We start from the raw sequence: 15946 nt of genomic DNA, 5'->3' as shown, positions 1-15946 counted from the left end.
CTGGTGATTCAGAGACAGAGAGAGAGAAGGAAGACCATTTGACCCAGTCTAGCCTGGCCTTACCCCATGCTCTGTGTAAGGCTAAGAGCCTTCTGGGATGCAGCTGACTAGAGATTATGTTCTGAGTGCCGGCCCAGAACAGATCCATCACAGTTCTAGCCCTTGTCTGGGGAAGGTGCAGAGCTGGTGGCTGAAGAGACCAGGGAGTGATGCTGGGCTAAGAGAAGTCTCTTCCTGTCTGACTGTGATGTGGGGAAGAGAAGACTGTATCAATGGGGGGATTCCTACCAGTGCAAATCAGCCACAGGAATTGAGCAAGACTGGGAATCCCACTTAAGGCCAACACCTGCTGGGCTTAGGGCAACAACATGGCCTTACGCTCCCTTCCCTAGCAGAGAAAGGTACAGAAGAAGGCACCTCTCACCACAAAGGGCCTGCCTCCTAGTGCTACAGCTGCCTCCTGCTCATTTGGTTCCCCTGCTGTTGTGCAGGTATCTAGGAAGTTTGATCACCTAATGTCTGTACCTGCTCCCCACCTGCCAGGATCCATGGTGCGGGGGATCAGACCTGCACGGCATTCCCCAAAGTTCCAGGTTCTCTGCTGCTAGGGCACAAACAGGGCCTCCAGGCTCAAGGCAGGTGGGCTGGGGAAAGGCATGGCATCTAACCATGGAGGAAGAACTTGTATCCCAGAAAATGTTCTCTGAGTCTGGGGTTCTATCACACATCTAGCCCCTAATCTCTCTCCCTTGCAGCCCATGAAAATGCATCAGGACTCACTGGATGAGCAGCAGGAGAAGGAAGCAGCAGATGCAGAGCCTGTCTATGAGGAGGTGGGCAACTTCCCTACACTGTCCCCACTGGAGCTGGACAGAGGCCTCCTGGCTGAGCTGTCCCAGGTGCCTGCTGTGGACAGATCTGTGAAACCAACCCTGTTCTCAGAGCAGTCTCAGCACCCAGCACTTCGCTCCTCACTGCCTCCAAGCCCAGGCCAAAAGGTGTCCAGCATGCCCTTTACTAAGGCACTTTCCCTTGAAAGAGGCCTCAACCTGCAGTCTGAAAAGGCCCTGTACCATGCCAGATCATCTGGGGTCAGACCTACCAAAACAGCTTCCCTTGAGAGAAATCTAGAGCCATCCCAAGTACTACCTGCCTTGGCACAGGAGCAGGTGGCAGAGGAGAACCAGCGTCCAGTGTTAGAGCCCTTGTTTGGCAAGGCACCCCCTCCAGAGGCCTCCAAGAAGATCAGCCATCTGCCTTCACCCATCAATGATAAGCTGATGCAGGAGCTGAGCAGCGTCATCCTCAGGAAGAATGAGGGCCAGGCCCCTGAGCTTGGGCCAGTCCAGCAGATCACATGATATCCACTGCTGGACAGGAGGACATGTGACCTTGGGTGGCAGAGCAGAGGCAGCAGGTCATATGACTAGTAGCAGCAGCTGCAAGGTCTGGGGTAAATGGACCTGTCATGTGGCACCTGAGTGCTCCCATGTGGACCATTTCTGCCTCCTGCCACAAGTGCAGGAGCCAAATCAAGAGCGAGTATTTGAGACTAGAGGAGGCATCAGCTTCCCTGGCCTTTGGAGTAGAATTCCCAAGCCATGCTGTGTCAGATCAGATCTGCAGGGAAAGAGGGAGGATAACTGCCACTGTTAGCGGCTGTCAGTTGTGCCCCTCAAAGGTTTGCACCTGAGCAGTGTCTGTTAGTTATAACATTGTACCTGCAGAAGGCAGCCATGGTGGCTTGGTTATCCCTCAACCTCATAGTCCACATAGGAGGATGTGTACACAAAGATGTATATCTTTATGATAAAGGTGCATATCTTTATCACAAGCATCACACAGGATAAGTGCAGAGCACCACAGCTACAATTGTGTAAGAGCCTGGAGTGTGGAAAGCATTGCAGAGCCAAACCCAGAAACAAAGGGAAGTTCCTGAAGGGAAGAAAAAAAACAGGAGCTAAATCACAAGTCTGCAGAAGAACTAGTATTACGTATGCAGAGGGAGCTGCATATGCATGGTCTCAATGTGTGGGTGCATGGCTCTAACATGCAGGATGCTTGTATGAGGAATGGGTGCATCTGTATACGTGTGCATGTAATTCCAGTGTATATGTTGCCTATGTGCCTCTCAGCCTTCCAGAGGGGCTTACTTTCTTCTAGACAGAGGTAGACAGGGCTGGTGGGAAAATGGAAGGGGCAATGCTGATAAAGCCCACCTTCTTAATTACTAACTATTACCCAGACCCCACAGGTGGTCTGTGGAGGCTGTGTCCAGAGGAAAGACTGCCTTATGGCATTAGTACTCATCCTAACCAGAGAGAAAAAGGAAAAAGTAGAATCAAGGTTGGAGAGCATCCTGGCAATCAAGTACCCCTCTCTGCTGCCCTGCAATGCTCTGACCTGTGTCTTGTTGCCACTCCATGTGTATTATAGTATCTGTATATACTTTATATATGCTGCCTGGAACAGGACCAGGGGATGTGTACTGTCCCTGGGCAGGAAAAGTGCCATCTGGAAGATGGGGACCTTTATAACAGAAGATGAAACTCGCTCTGTTCCAGAATATTTATATCTGTTTCCTCCACCTTCCATTTGAATAAAGTCTTTGTACCTCCAGACAATATGATTAGTGCACATTGGCTGGGTGGGGGGAGGGGAGGCAGGTAACAAATATGGCTGAAGCAAGAATGGAGAAGGGGTGATGAGGGCAGGGGCTGAGGCATGAAAATGATGGGCAGAACCAATAGGAAGGATGTAAATGGTGCATGGGAACCAGGCTGGTGTGTCAGCCCAGCATCATGGGCTGCTGGAGGGAAGCAGAGGCCACTCTGGACAGCCTATGGGAGAAGTGATCATTTTAATTACTTGACTAAATATGAGGTGAGGTGCCTGAGTTGGGTTGTGAGCTTAAAATCAGCTTTATGATTCTGGGTGGTCCTACATAAGTTGACTCACCCTCTTGGGTGACCCATCTTTGCAATAGAGATAAGTAGCTCAGTAGGGACTGGAGTTGCTCCCTTCCCAACTTCTGAAGGCACAGGGAACACAACTGCTTCAGTCTAAAGGGAGCACTGGGAATGCCTCTGTGTGCAGGGTCTCGGCAGCGCACACTGCTTTTTTTTGCCTCAAGCACTGTGGGATTTTCAACCTGCAGGCTATTCACTGCATCCAGAGTCTAGGCTGGCTATGTAGCAAGGGTAGGGAGTAGCCAGAACAGCAACCAGACTATGCTAACCTTCATGGTAATTCAGCTCTCCTGGGGTCTGGGCTGCAGTACACCAGGTGCATTTGGTGTTGCAAAGCCATTTGTTTCCATCTCTGAGAGACGTCACCCATATTCCTAAGGCCTCAGCCAGACTCCTAGCCTTCTGCTTGCCCAGCTTGGAGGGGACTGCCAACTCCTATGGCACCGAAATGTCACCAGGTATTTTCTTAGGCTGGTGGATCCATGCCATCTCACTGCCTATCCAGCTTGCTAGCTGCCCTGTATGTTGTTCCGTAAGTGCCTTGCCTCCATCTCAAGGCCAGATGTCATGGGTTGCTACTGATAGGCAAGATGCCCAGGGAGCTGGTAGCTGCTGTGTTAGGAGAAATTGGGTCCAGGTGTACCTACAGACTAGAAAGCAAGGGGAGAGCTGTTTCTGGGAAATGCAGTACCAAGCAAGGTGCCTGGGGCTTTTTTTGTCTGAGGAACTGATCCTCTTAGTGTCAACTGTGAAGGTTTTGTGCTCTGTGGTCAGACATGCCTCATAGTGTGCAACAAAGGAAGCCTGAGCTTCTCTAAGAAGTGTCCTTCTCTGTGGAAGCAGCCCTGTGAGAATTGAGTTGGATTTCATGCCTCATGCTCTGTGGCTTTTGTTTCTAGGAAAGGCAACAGCTGAGGAATCAGTTAAGATGAGGCAGGAGTTCATATAAAAAGCCTCAGCACTGAAATAGTGATTCCTGTACGAAGGGTGGTTGCCCATTCCTTCCCACAACACCTTGGGCTGATCAGGAGGGGAGGCTGCAGGTGTGCCATGGGAAGACAGTGGTATTGTGCATGTTCCATATTCCTGCTAGAGAGATGAGGGGCAAAGTGCAGGATGAAGATCACAGCAGCCTACATGCCACACCAGGGTCCCTGAGGAACAGCAGGGAACTGGAGGTCATGGAAGGAGCTACACAAGGCCTCAGCAGGGTAAGAGGAGGGGCAGGGGCAGTTTGTGCTCACAATGCTGGGTGATCACAGCTGAAACGAGTGAACTATGGCAGGGGTCAGCAACCTAGGAAGTGGGGGCTGGATCTGGCCTGGAGGCAGGGGCCTTTGATGACATTCAGCAGCAGGGGACTTTTCCCGTACCACACCATGGTGGGGCAGCAGGGAGTAGTGGTGATGGCCAGGTCCTGGTACTTGCACACCTTGAATCCAAGCTGGGTCATTCCAGCCTGCCACTGGAAAGCCATTGCTGACCCTTGCTATGCTCATGGAGTTAAGGGCCCAAGTGGGACCCAGGGACCATCCCCAAACTGAGTCCCTGGAGCAGTCACATAGTGACTGCAGCAGGGGGAGCAGGTGTAGCACGTAGTGCTCGAAGAACAGGTCTCCAGTGAACAGTTATGCCACGAGACTTCCTGGGGAGGAAAGGTTTCAGCTGTAAATCAGTCACTGGAGAGACAGAAACAGTAAAGGCAGAAATCACCTAGACTTTAGTTTTAAGAACCATGACTGATCAAACACTCCTGCTTTGCTTTGAGCTCTTTTATTGGTGAAATTACAGTAATTTCCAAACCATGCTCCAAGTGTCACTGCTGCACAATCTGCAGTCAGCCTGAAATGAGAGCTTGGAGGTGGTATGTGCTTCATCTGCCTCACAGAAACATAGCAATGCTGCAAACCACATCATGCTGTTCCATTACAAAATAAGCACAAAATATTGTTTTTTGTTCCCATGATTTCAAGCTGCTCTACAATGCAGGTGCAGATTGTCAGTACATGACACACTGAATCATGAATGTGGGCTGAGTGCAGGGTATGAACTGAAAACCAGAACAAGAGCCTGCAGCCCACTAAACAGGGCACTCTTTCTGTGTTCCTAAGTAACTCTGCAAACATCCATGTCTGAACATGCAGGAAGCAACACCAGCTCTGACCACAGAGCCTGTAAGGCAGGGGCAGAATCCAGCTGCATAGAGTCTGTGGTCTGGCAGTGACATGGAACTTGTGCCCAAGCAGCATGGAGTCCAGTCATTGTGTGCCAGATGGGGCAACTGATTATATAGGCAAAGCTGGGGAGGATTCAGTTACACTGGGATTACTGCTTACAGGCTCCTGTGCCGCATCTCTTGTTGCATGCTGCCCACCCCTTGCATGAAGCACGACTGACCACTGGGGCTAATTTGTCTGAGTCCTCCACACAAAAAGGTAAAGGAAGAACAAGGCAAGACCAACTATGATGGCTCTAGAGGACCACCTCTGCCCCAACCTAGGGCTGGCTCTGTTCACTGGACCTCAGAGGCAGCACTAGGTTCTCACAGGCCCTGGCCAAAGCCTTGTCTCGCTGTCTCCAGTGGCAACAAACTATGTACCTGAGTTGGGTCCGGAAATCCCGGGAGATGTAGAAGTAGATGAAGGGGTCAAAGCAGTTGTTGAAGGCACTGAGAGCCAATGCTAAAACATAATGGATGTAGGTGTCATTGCGGGACAAGGATATGCCCTGTAGGTAGTGGCAAAAGAGCAGCACATTGCTGGGGGTGAAACACAGGGCAAAAACCAGTAGCACGAGAACCAGAACTCGCACCACATGACCATAACGCCCCCTCGTGGCAAGCAGGTGTGCCAGCACACAGCCATAGGAGAAGACAATAATCACAAAGGGGAGTGCAAACCCCAGAACTACCAGCATAGGAAAGTAGTAGGCCAGGTACTTGGTTTCTGTGGACTGCTCCAAGAAGTCATGGCAGGTGGTGATGTTCAACTGCGGGATATGCTGTGAATGGCGGATGAGCAGCAGTGGACTCATACCCAGCCCTATGGCCAGCCACACCCCAATACAGATGCCTACTGTGCCACATACTCGTTCAGAGCCTCTCCAGATGAAGGGGTGCACCAGTGAGACATACCGATCCAGGCTGATGCAGGTGAGGAAGAGGATAGAGCTGTACATGTTTCCATAGAAGAGGGTGACGAGGGCCCGGCACGCATATTCCCCGAAGAGCCAATTGTTGCCCAGCAGGTGATATGAGATCTTGAAGGGCAGTAGGAGGACAAAGAGCAGGTCAGCACCTGCCAGGTTCAGCAGGAAAAGGGTGGAGGCACACTTCTTGGTCTTGGTGGCCAGGACCCAAAAGGCCATGGCATTGGCTGGCAGCCCAACTAGAAGTACCAGAGTGTAGAGGATGGGGAGGAGGCACGTGGTCACTGTACCATTGAGATGGTCCTCTGGGGAGGCACAGCGGCATGTGAAATTCCTACCTGTTTCCTCACAATTGGAGATACGGGTCAGGGCTCTGCCTTTTGTTACTCTTTTCTCTGTGGAGACATGATAGGAAAGTAGGTTAGGACACTCTGTGGATCTGCATTCTAGGAACACGACACTCTGCATGTGGACTGCCTGCATGCCTCCCCAGGCATGGGCCTGGTGGGCACACCACCTACCTGCACTCTGCTAATCCCCAGCAGGGGTTGTGCACAAGTAGGAGGGCTTTTGGCCTTTCTGAGAGAGATTAAACAGAAAGAGATCTCTGAAAAATCCCCATTTTGCAGGGACATATCCAAGGTACAGAGAAAACAAGAGGCTTTCTGGAGCTGTAGATAGTGAGAAGGAAAAACAGGAATAGAACCCAGGGGTCCTAAACCACAAGACTGTCCTGTCCACCCCCGTATGGAGCCACTAGCTGGCAGTGGTCTTCTAGCACATCCCTGTTGGAGCTGAAGTTTTGTGGATCCAGTCAAGGACCACCTAGGTTATGCTCTGCCTGGCTAACGAACATTGTAATTCCAGTGTAGCCCCTTTTGGCAACAGTTGGAGCTGCCCTAGCCCCCTTCCACTGCCTAAAACACACTAAAGCAGCTGCCCCTGGGCAGAAGGATAGGAAAGGGAGGAAATATCAGTTCCTCCTCCAGCTCACCAAGCAAGAGCAGCTTCTGATAGGGCAGCTCTATGTTCATCATTTTGAGTTGGGGGAAGCAATGGATCTTCCTCCAGCTCAGTGTTTGGGGCACTTACACAGAAGTGATGCCCTGGGGTGCACAAGCCCTGCTAGAGACCCCACCTCCATCTTAATTATGAAGGCAAGCAGCCTGAATGCAAAGAATTGCCCGAGTCCCGGGACTGGACCATAAGCCCTGGCCTCATGTGCGGGTGAGATGGTCTTCCCAGACCAGACAAATAATAGAGCAGGGCTGAAGGGTGCTTCTTGTACAGTATGCATGCCGACAGCTGAGGGCTCCATAAGTTCTGCACTGTGGATCAACCCAAACAATGCATGACAAGTGGAGTTGGTAAGTTACCTTGCTGACAGCCATCCATGTTAGTGACTAAGCTGCAGAGACATATCTACAAAACTCAAAAGCTGCAATTGTGGCCAAGCATATGCTTGGGAAGCAGAGAGAATGTGCAAGGTTAAAAAAAAATACCTGGCAAGTTTTCTGTGTCAAACAAATGAGCTGCTTACAGCATGTGAAACAACAACCCCAGCAAAGTTTCATAGTTTCATAGTAGCTAGGGTCAGGAGGGACCTGAATAGATCATCTAGCTTGACCCCCTGCCACAGGCAGGAATGAATGCTGGGTTCACAAGACCCCAGACAGGTGATCATGCAATCTCCTCTTGAATTTGCCTAAAGTAGGGGCGAGGATCACTTCCCTGGGAAGTTGGTTCAAGATTCTGGCCACCCTAACCGTAAAATATTGCCTTCTGATCTCTAACCTAAATCTGTTCTCCATCAGCTTATTACCATTGTTCCTTGTCACCCCAGGTGGTGCTGGGGGGAATAGGGCTCTTCCTATTTGCTGATAATCTCCCCTGATGAGTCTGTAGGCAGCCACCAGGTCCCCCCTCAGCCTCCTTTTGCCAAGGATAAACAGGTTCAGGTCCCTTAGTCTCCTCATAGTCTCTCCTCATAGTCTTATAGTCTCAGTCTCTCCTCATAGTCTCCCCTCAGTCTGTCCTGCTGCCCTCTCACCAAATGGGTGGCCCTCCTCTGAACTCGCTCCAGGCTGGCCGCATCCCTGTTAAAGTGCAGCACCCAGTACTGGATGCAGTACTCCAACTGTGGCCTGACCAGTGTCGCATAGAGTGGGAGCATCACCCCTCTGGACTGGCTTGAGATGCATCTTTGGATGCGTGACAAGGTATGGCTGGCCTTGATGGCTGTGGTCTGGCATTGGCGGCTCATGTTCATCTTGGAGTCAATAATGACTCCAAGATCCCTTTCCGCCTCTGTGCTTTCAAGGAGGGAACTCCCCAGCCTGTATGTATGCTCTGGATTCCTTCTCCCAAGGTGCAGCACCCTGCATTTGTCTACATTGAACCTAATCCTGTTCTCATCTGCCCACTTTTGTAGTCTGTCTAAATCTAGTTGCAGCCTCTCTCTCCCTTCAAGTGTGCCCACCTTGCCCCACATCTTAGTGTCCTCAGCAAACTCGGACCATGTGCTTTCAACACCCTCGTCCAAGTTGCTGATGAAAATGTTAAACAGTGAGGGCCCAACGACCAAGCCCTGGGGGACCCCACTGCTCACATCTTGCCAGGTTGAGTACAACCCATCCACCACTACTCCCTGGGTGTGCTCCATCAGCCAGTTTTTTACTCATCCAGCTGTTTAGGCATCAATGCCACAGTTGCTTAATTTATTAATGAGGATGGGGTGAGAGACGGTGTCAAAGGCCTTCTTAAAGTCTAGAAAGACTACATCCACGGCAACACTATCATCCAAGGATTTAGTTACCTGGTCATAGAAGGCAATCAGGTTGGTTAGGCAGGACCTGCCTTTGATGAACCCATGCTGGTTGCCCCTGAGCATGATCTTCCCTGCTGGCTCCCCACAGATGTGCTCCTTGGTGATTTTCTCCAAGATCTTCCCGAGGACCAAGGTGAGGCTTACAGGCCTACAGTTACTTGGGTCCTCCTTCCTCCCTTTCTTAAAAACGGGGACCACGTTAGCTAGTTTACAATCCCCCGGTACCTAGCAAGATGACCACGAACGCTCATACAGCCAGGCCAAGGGCTCCGCGATGACCCCCGCCAGCTCCCTCAACACCCTTGGGTGGAGGGCATCTGGACCTGCAGATTTAAAATGTCCAGACCTTCCAGAAGATCCCTAACAATATTTGCACTGACCCAAGGCCTGACAGAGCTATCCCTGAGATTGTCCCTACCTCTGGCAGGAGGGATGTCTCAGTCCTTGTTCAAGAAAACAGAGGCAAAGAAACTGTTAAAAATATTGGCTTTCTGGCGTAGCCACAAGGTTACCATTTGAGTCTTAAAGGAGCCATACATTGCCTGGTGCCCTCTTCTTCCTCCCAAAGTGAGAAAGGACTTCTCACAGACAAGAGAGCCAACTACTTGGTAGGAACTAACTATTACCTGAGCAAGGCTATAGCTAGCTCAGGATGTGGGACCCTGTTCAGCAGTGAGCCTGTTCAGTAGTGAGCCTGTCTGGAAAGGAAGGGGGACTGGGCACATGACTTTGTTCACATGGCCTGGCAGTCTGGCAGAACGGCTGAGTCAGCAGCTGGACTAGCCACCAAGCTCAGAACAAAACTAGAGATCCAGAGCAGTGCCCCTGGGAAGCTAGGCTAGCTGGGTGGAATGTCCCAGCAGAAGGCAAGGCCACATAATGGGGAATGCTCTGGGCACACGCGGGGCTTGGTGCAGGAACATGCAGAGTTTAAAGTGCTAGGGTTTTTTTGTTTTCTTTTTGTTGTTGTTGTTTTTATGCCTGCAAGCACCCACCAGCAAAAATAAGCCAGCGCGTATGGATCAATGCACTGTTCAGCTGTTCAGATGAAATATCAGGGTTGCTCCCTACGGACACAGATGGCACTAGGGGATGATCCTTACTACAGACCTTGACTCTACATTTATGCCCTGGGTTGGCCGAGAGCTACATCAGAATAAGATCCATAGAGAGGCTGAGGAATTAATTAGAGCAAAGAAAACAGCAATAGCCTCCTTCCTCCCCCCCACTCCATACGTAAGCCTAAGCCACATAGAAACCAGCCTGTGTGCAGAGCCAGGATGCCCTTGCAATTCTTTATATACACAGGAGTGTCATAGGACTAGCAGGACAGTAGTGGTGGATACAGATACCAGCCCAGCAGGCAACAACAGGGACTAATATTAGAATCCAAGTCCTTGTCCCTGTTGCTGCTTAAAACATTCAGTTAGATCAGGGCTGAGGCACTAAAGTTTACTTGATGTCTAGCAAAGGGCACTATGTGCCTGTTTAGTACATTAGGGCAAAGGGAATGTTATAAGAGAAGCATTAAGCTTGAATGTACAGAGCCAGCCAGAGGGCATTAAGGACTGCACTTATTAGCACTGTGCTCCATAAATATTGTTAAAGTTCTGCTGAAACAGCTCATCTACCCTCCATCCTCTACCAAAGTCCTTGACTTACATTTTATTGTTCTACAGCTCTCTAGTGGCCAAAGAGCTTCAGATACTGTAATGTCCATAAAGTATTCATGCACAGAATTCAGCCGTTGACCTTGCATTCTACGATGCCCACAAAGCTGTCGTAGCTATTATACTGGGTACCCAACCTACCAGCCTACTTTATGTTTCAGAAGAATTCTGTGGCATTTTACCATCCAGCCCAGCTGCTGCCCTAGGTAGGAAAAACTTTACTGCAATTGTTCTTAGTAATTTTGGACTTGACGCACCCCTTGTTAGTCTCAAGACACCCCTCAGAAAATGCCAGATCTTATTTTTTACTCTGTCTTTAACTAGTAAAAGTAATACAACAAATCTTCTGTTACAAAAAAATCAGAAAGACCACAATCGGTCAGGATATTTTAACACTATTGATTCCTATTTGAAATCTCTGGGTTTATCTTATGAATCATGTTTGTCACCTAACATTGTGAGGCACCAATGGCACCCTGTTTAAGAATCACTGCTTTATTGAATTCAAGCAACAGAAGACAGAAATTTGGGCAAGAAAGGGAATGGCTGAATCCCAGGGAGATTGACTTGGGAACTCTCCTCTCCCTAACTGGAGACAAGCAAGCACAAGGCACCACAAAAAAATGAAAACATGCAGGCCAAATTTTTCAAACCTTAGGCCCACAGTCAGCTGTATACATCCATATATATAGGCAGATACCTGAATGGCCTCATTTTCAAAGTGCCAAGCTTCTAAGAGCCCAACGGCCTCCAAGTCAAGTGCACTACCATTGCAAATCAGGCCATTCATCTGGGTGCTTAGGATTGGCAGAATTCAATTTTTTTTTTAATTCTGAAAGCTAAAATCAGTTTATTTTTCAGCATTTATTTCAATTTTTATCAACTGAAATTTTCATGATTACACAAAATTAAGGATGTTTTTCAATTTGGCATGTGCACACATACATGCACATGTGCACTGTGGCTGCTGCAGAATCTGGGGCCTATGCCAGTAAGGTTGTGCTTGGAGTGGGGGCTGGAGGGGCAGGGCTGGTAGAGCCCTGGAGCCCAGTGCTACTGGCCCCTCATTCTGCCCAGGGCCCAGCCAGGCCACCATGGGAGTTTGGTCCCTGCCCAGGCTGGAACCTAGGCACAGAGAGCAGCTGGCAGCACTGGGCTCCCCCATGCTACTAGCCCTGCCCTTGCAAACCCCACATCCCAGCACAGCCTTTCCTACTGGCATGGCCTCCAGCTCCTGCAGCAGCTGGGGGGGCAAGGATGGGTGTATGTATGCATACACATGCTACCCTACCCAGGATTCCCTTATCTCTGTCCTGGGTTTTGTTATTGGGTTTTTTTGTGTCTCCTTTATGTAAATTCCAGTGATGTCTGTGAGTGTCAGGTGAAACTGATGTTTATCAATGTCTATTGATAAAATCGAATCCTGCCAAGCCTAATCATTAGGAATCTAGAAATAGGCCCCTGTTTTAAAGCATAATCTTTTACAGGTCCTCAGCTGTGTTTCAGAAATAGTATGTGTGTACTGGAAATGGTACAAACTCCAACTCCTCCGCTCTCAGATTAGGCAGGGGAAGTTTAAAGCTACAAGGGACACTATTTTATTTTTGCAAAAACAAGAAGCTGGAAGAGGGTAAGCCCACCCCTAAACTCACATTAGACTCGCAACTAGAATGTCTTCAAGAGATGCATGCTTCAAAAGGGTGAGTACCCTCCATACTTAGCCCTATTGCTACAGAGCCAGGGTCAGTCCCAGCACAAACAACACATACAGCTGACTGCACCAACAGGATAAGCAGTAGCAAGAGGGCAGACCTAGCAAGACCTAGTCCCAGCACCTCCTGCCTGGAGCTGGTGTGCGGGGCAGATCATTTGGGCTCCTTAATAAATGTATAACCAAACATCAGGAACATTGGCTGGGGATTCAGTCCTGCCAGACTCATGTACCTGCAAAGGATTTAGGGCCAATATCTCTCTTGTGAGGCAGGGGTCCAGCTTAAAGAGAGAACTGGACCTTCTTGCCTTAAAAAGAATACAGCAGTATGTTCAGTTTGCTTGTGGGACTCATGATGATGCAGCCCCTATGACACACCACAGGCCAATGACTTCACCGACCAGGCAGAACCTGGTATCTCCAGAGACAAGAAAGCATCCCTGGATCATATAGGACCTCAGGAGTCTAATTCCATATCAGTCCCAGAGCCACCAGTCATCCTTCCCAGTGCAGAGGTCCCAAAAGAGGGTATGATGGGCATGGAGCCCTGGGAGTTGTAACAGTTGGAAGCAGAGGGACAAACTGCCAGCAATTCTTCACAGCATGAAGAAAAAGATCTTAGAGGACTTACCTGTGGGACACTGTTCAGCGCAGCAGAGACAGGTGCAAGTAAGCAGCAGTGACATGCAAAGAGTTTTAGACCACTGTGAGGATTGCAGGTGCACCATAGTTGCTGTCCAGGTTGAGCTCTGCCTTCCCTGAGCCACAGCAGTCTCCGAGGAGTGTGCTCAGTCTCTTTCTGGGGTCAGTCTAGTTTTAGGATGTTGTGGGGAGCCTACGAGTCATAGTGACAATGCAGGCTCTAAGCTTTTCCACTTGGTTCCGTCTCTGTTGCTCTCTCTTCCTCTTTCCTGTCTCTCTACATAGCCAGAAGCTGGCTCCTTTTATTGCACATAAATGCAGAGCAGATGCACAGGCTGAATCTCTAACCCATATAGACAGACCTGGAATGCCCCCAAAGCATGACAGAAGCCTCTGGGTGGGAAGTCGGGGACAAAGAGAGCACTGACGTCAAGAAAGAGGCAGTCAGGAGTTTCAAATGCCCAGGTCTGATGGTAAGAGCCCGACAGCACAGACACATGCCACATATCTGCACATGGAAGCCACCAGAACACGAAAACTCCCCTGGAATCACTAGCCAGCAGGGAGGGGTTTGGAGCAGATCACCTAGTTACCAGTACAGCTCCAAGCCCAGTACAGAGACCCAGACCCGTAAAGGGATTTAGGCACCCAGAGATGCCAATACGCATCCAGAGGGATTTTCAAAAGCATTTTCAAATGCAGCCCTAAGTTTTAATCCTTTTGGATGTGGCCTTGGAAAACATGCACAGATATGAACTAATTCCTAAGGTTGAAAGGAAAGAGTGGGTTCTGTGGAATACCAATGTTTTCCAGGATTACTCCCCTCAACTCAGGATTGGTTTCCCTTCAGAAACCACTGATGGAGAGTAGAAATGATGAAGTGATAGTATTTGAGAGACATTTAACACAGGTCTTTAAAAATGACTATAAATCACAGAGAGTCAGGTTCTTTTTAGAGGTTTCCTGAATCACCAAAGAGAATTCTATCACATATATCTAACCATAGGCTGGTCCAAACACACTGGAAAAGTTAAAACTTTTAGTTATCAGACTTTTTTTTGCCAGGTTGCATGTACTTTACTGCATAGTGACTCTGTGAAGTCCAGAAGCCTATGCATAGCGGTGTGAACAGGAAGTGTTCTGTGGCTGGCACTGGGCCAGCTGCTGCTCACTCAGCTTTGGTTGTTGCTCTAGCTAAAGCAGTAGTTTCTGCTTGGTGATCTCCTTTCCTGTGGCTCCCTTCAGTGCTGCTAGCAGTTATTGGGGATTCACTGCATTTTCCCATGTACCGCACTGCTGGAAGAATAGTTAGCCATGTTAACTGCCATTGCACATGAACATAGAGAGAGGTAGTTAGCCATGTTAGTCTGAAGTCAGGCAGAAGGCACCTTTTAGACTAACAAAATCAGAAATGTATAGCATAATCTTTTGTAAGCAGAGAGCTCACTTCATCAGACAATGTGCATGAGTACAGCCAGTGAGGCTGAGCCAGGCTGTAGTACTGAGTGCAAATCTTGTAGCCACTACAACCCACCTCACCTCCTCCATTTCAGATCTTCTCGTCCATCCATCCTCTGCTACCACTAAGTGGCTCAGCAGTTGATTGGTAGGGGTATGCACTTAGAGCAGATTTGCAAAGAAACTTGGTACCCAGTGGATGCATCTACTATTGCTAGTACCAATGCATACAGGTATTAGAAAAATGAGGATCAGCTGCTGATCTCCACATGGCTGGTAGGCAGCTGCCATGAGCCAAAACAGCTCTCCCCCTGCGGGGATCAGTCAGGATGGGCCCCCATGCCCCCTGCCAGCCCCAGCAGGCACCTGGGAAGCCTAGCGCTCCCCCTGGTTACTGCGGGGGGCACGACACACAGAACAGGGCAGGAGCAGCTCTGGACTGAACTGCTCCTGACAGGTGCATGTTCAGCTGCATGCCTGGGATTGCTTTAATGAGCCTGAATTTTCTACACAGAAAATTCTTAACATGTATATAAGCTCAGGGGCAGAGCCTACACAGTCTGGCTCTAGAGGCTACAAAGGGTTGGCTTAGTTCAAGCGGCTTTGGCTAATACCATGCCTAGCTTGTCATTTCTGCACAATTTTGTGACAATGGAGGATTGCTTTCTTTCTTTCCCCCTCGCCTTTTGGCTAGGACCAAGTAAGACTAGGGGGCATCCAAACCACAGGGTCCCTGGACATAGCATGTCTGTCACATGGTTTGGGGAGTATTTGAAGCCCCAGACTGAGGAGCCTGGGAAGGAGGATACTTGCCCTGTGGTAAGGCCACGCTGGCTTAAACAATTGAGCTCTGCTCAGTTGAAACTTAGAACTTGACTATTGTGCTTTGCCTGGTTGAATTTGGAACTAATTCAGCCTTTGAAAGAAAACAAAACAAGAAAAAAAATCCAGTGCAGAGGGACTACAGGAGCTATTACCCAGGGTAAAGGAAAACCTGGTTGTGCATATGGTAGCCATAAACAAGTGGGGGTTCAGTTGATGTTGCAGCCAGGTTCACTCCTTGGTTACAGCACAATACTAAGCACTTTTGAAAATCTAGCTATTATTCTCCCGTTTCCCATCTTCTCCCTGCCAGCTAAACAAGCTCCTTCCCCTCCTGCACTGAGAGAACAGGGCGGGAAATGGAGATAGACAGGGAAGAGAGTAAAAGCCCGGAAAGCCACATCCTGCTCCGCACAAGCAGAAACGCAAGATGCGCCTGGGTCTCAGCCTGCAGGACCGCAGCCACTTCCCGAGTGCCAATACCAGCTATCCGAAGCCCGCTCCCTCCGTGGCCGCGATCCCAGCTCCTTGCCCTGAAGGCCTAAGCTGCCCACGTCCCCCACGGGCAGGTGTCTCATGCATTTTGCCAGCGTCTCCTCCCTCTCCCCAGCCCGGGCCCCGTCCGCCTCGGCCAGGCCAGAGCCGCAGGCTGCGCTCCGCCCTCCGCGGCGTCCGCAGCAGGCGGGCACTCGCGGGGCTG

At 49.7% G+C, this 15946-nt stretch overlaps 3 protein-coding genes across 7 annotated transcripts in view; 2 read left to right on the top strand and 1 right to left on the bottom strand.

The window, feature by feature from the left end:
- The window catches only part of ARAP3 (ArfGAP with RhoGAP domain, ankyrin repeat and PH domain 3), a 40719-nt gene extending 38093 nt beyond the window's left edge, over window positions 1–2626 (top strand). For 2 of the 3 annotated variants that reach the window (XM_019534814.1, XM_019534813.1), the window contains one exon: window positions 756–2626. In XM_019534814.1, coding sequence (XP_019390359.1) covers window positions 756–1361 — 606 coding nt within the window. In that variant the 3' untranslated portion in view covers window positions 1362–2626. Of the gene's footprint in view, window positions 1–543 lie in introns of all 3 variants that reach the window. The other variant, XM_019534815.1, reaches the window with a different exon arrangement.
- Window positions 2627–5068: 2442 nt separating this feature from the next.
- On the bottom strand, window positions 5069–13533 carry LOC109309922 (proteinase-activated receptor 3-like). The gene is made up of 2 exons (XM_019534823.1): window positions 12956–13533; window positions 5069–6511 (listed from the first exon to the last, which is right to left on the bottom strand). The coding sequence occupies exons 1-2, from the start codon at window positions 13050–13052 to the stop codon at window positions 5466–5468; spliced, it is 1143 nt and encodes a 380-aa protein (XP_019390368.1). The 5' UTR covers window positions 13053–13533; the 3' UTR covers window positions 5069–5465.
- Window positions 12269–15946, top strand: part of FCHSD1 (FCH and double SH3 domains 1) — a 23696-nt gene continuing 20018 nt past the window's right edge. For all 3 annotated transcript variants that reach the window (XM_019534817.1, XM_019534816.1, XM_019534818.1), the window contains exon 1: window positions 12269–12313. In XM_019534817.1, the coding sequence (XP_019390362.1) occupies window positions 12284–12313 (30 nt within the window). In that variant the 5' untranslated portion in view covers window positions 12269–12283. The remainder of the gene's footprint in view (window positions 12314–15946) is intronic.

Source organism: Crocodylus porosus, unplaced genomic scaffold (genome assembly GCF_001723895.1).
Source record: "Crocodylus porosus isolate Cpor-Errol unplaced genomic scaffold, CroPor_comp1, whole genome shotgun sequence".
Lineage (NCBI taxonomy): Eukaryota > Metazoa > Chordata > Crocodylia > Crocodylidae > Crocodylus > Crocodylus porosus.
This window is presented reverse-complemented; position numbering and strand designations above follow the sequence as displayed.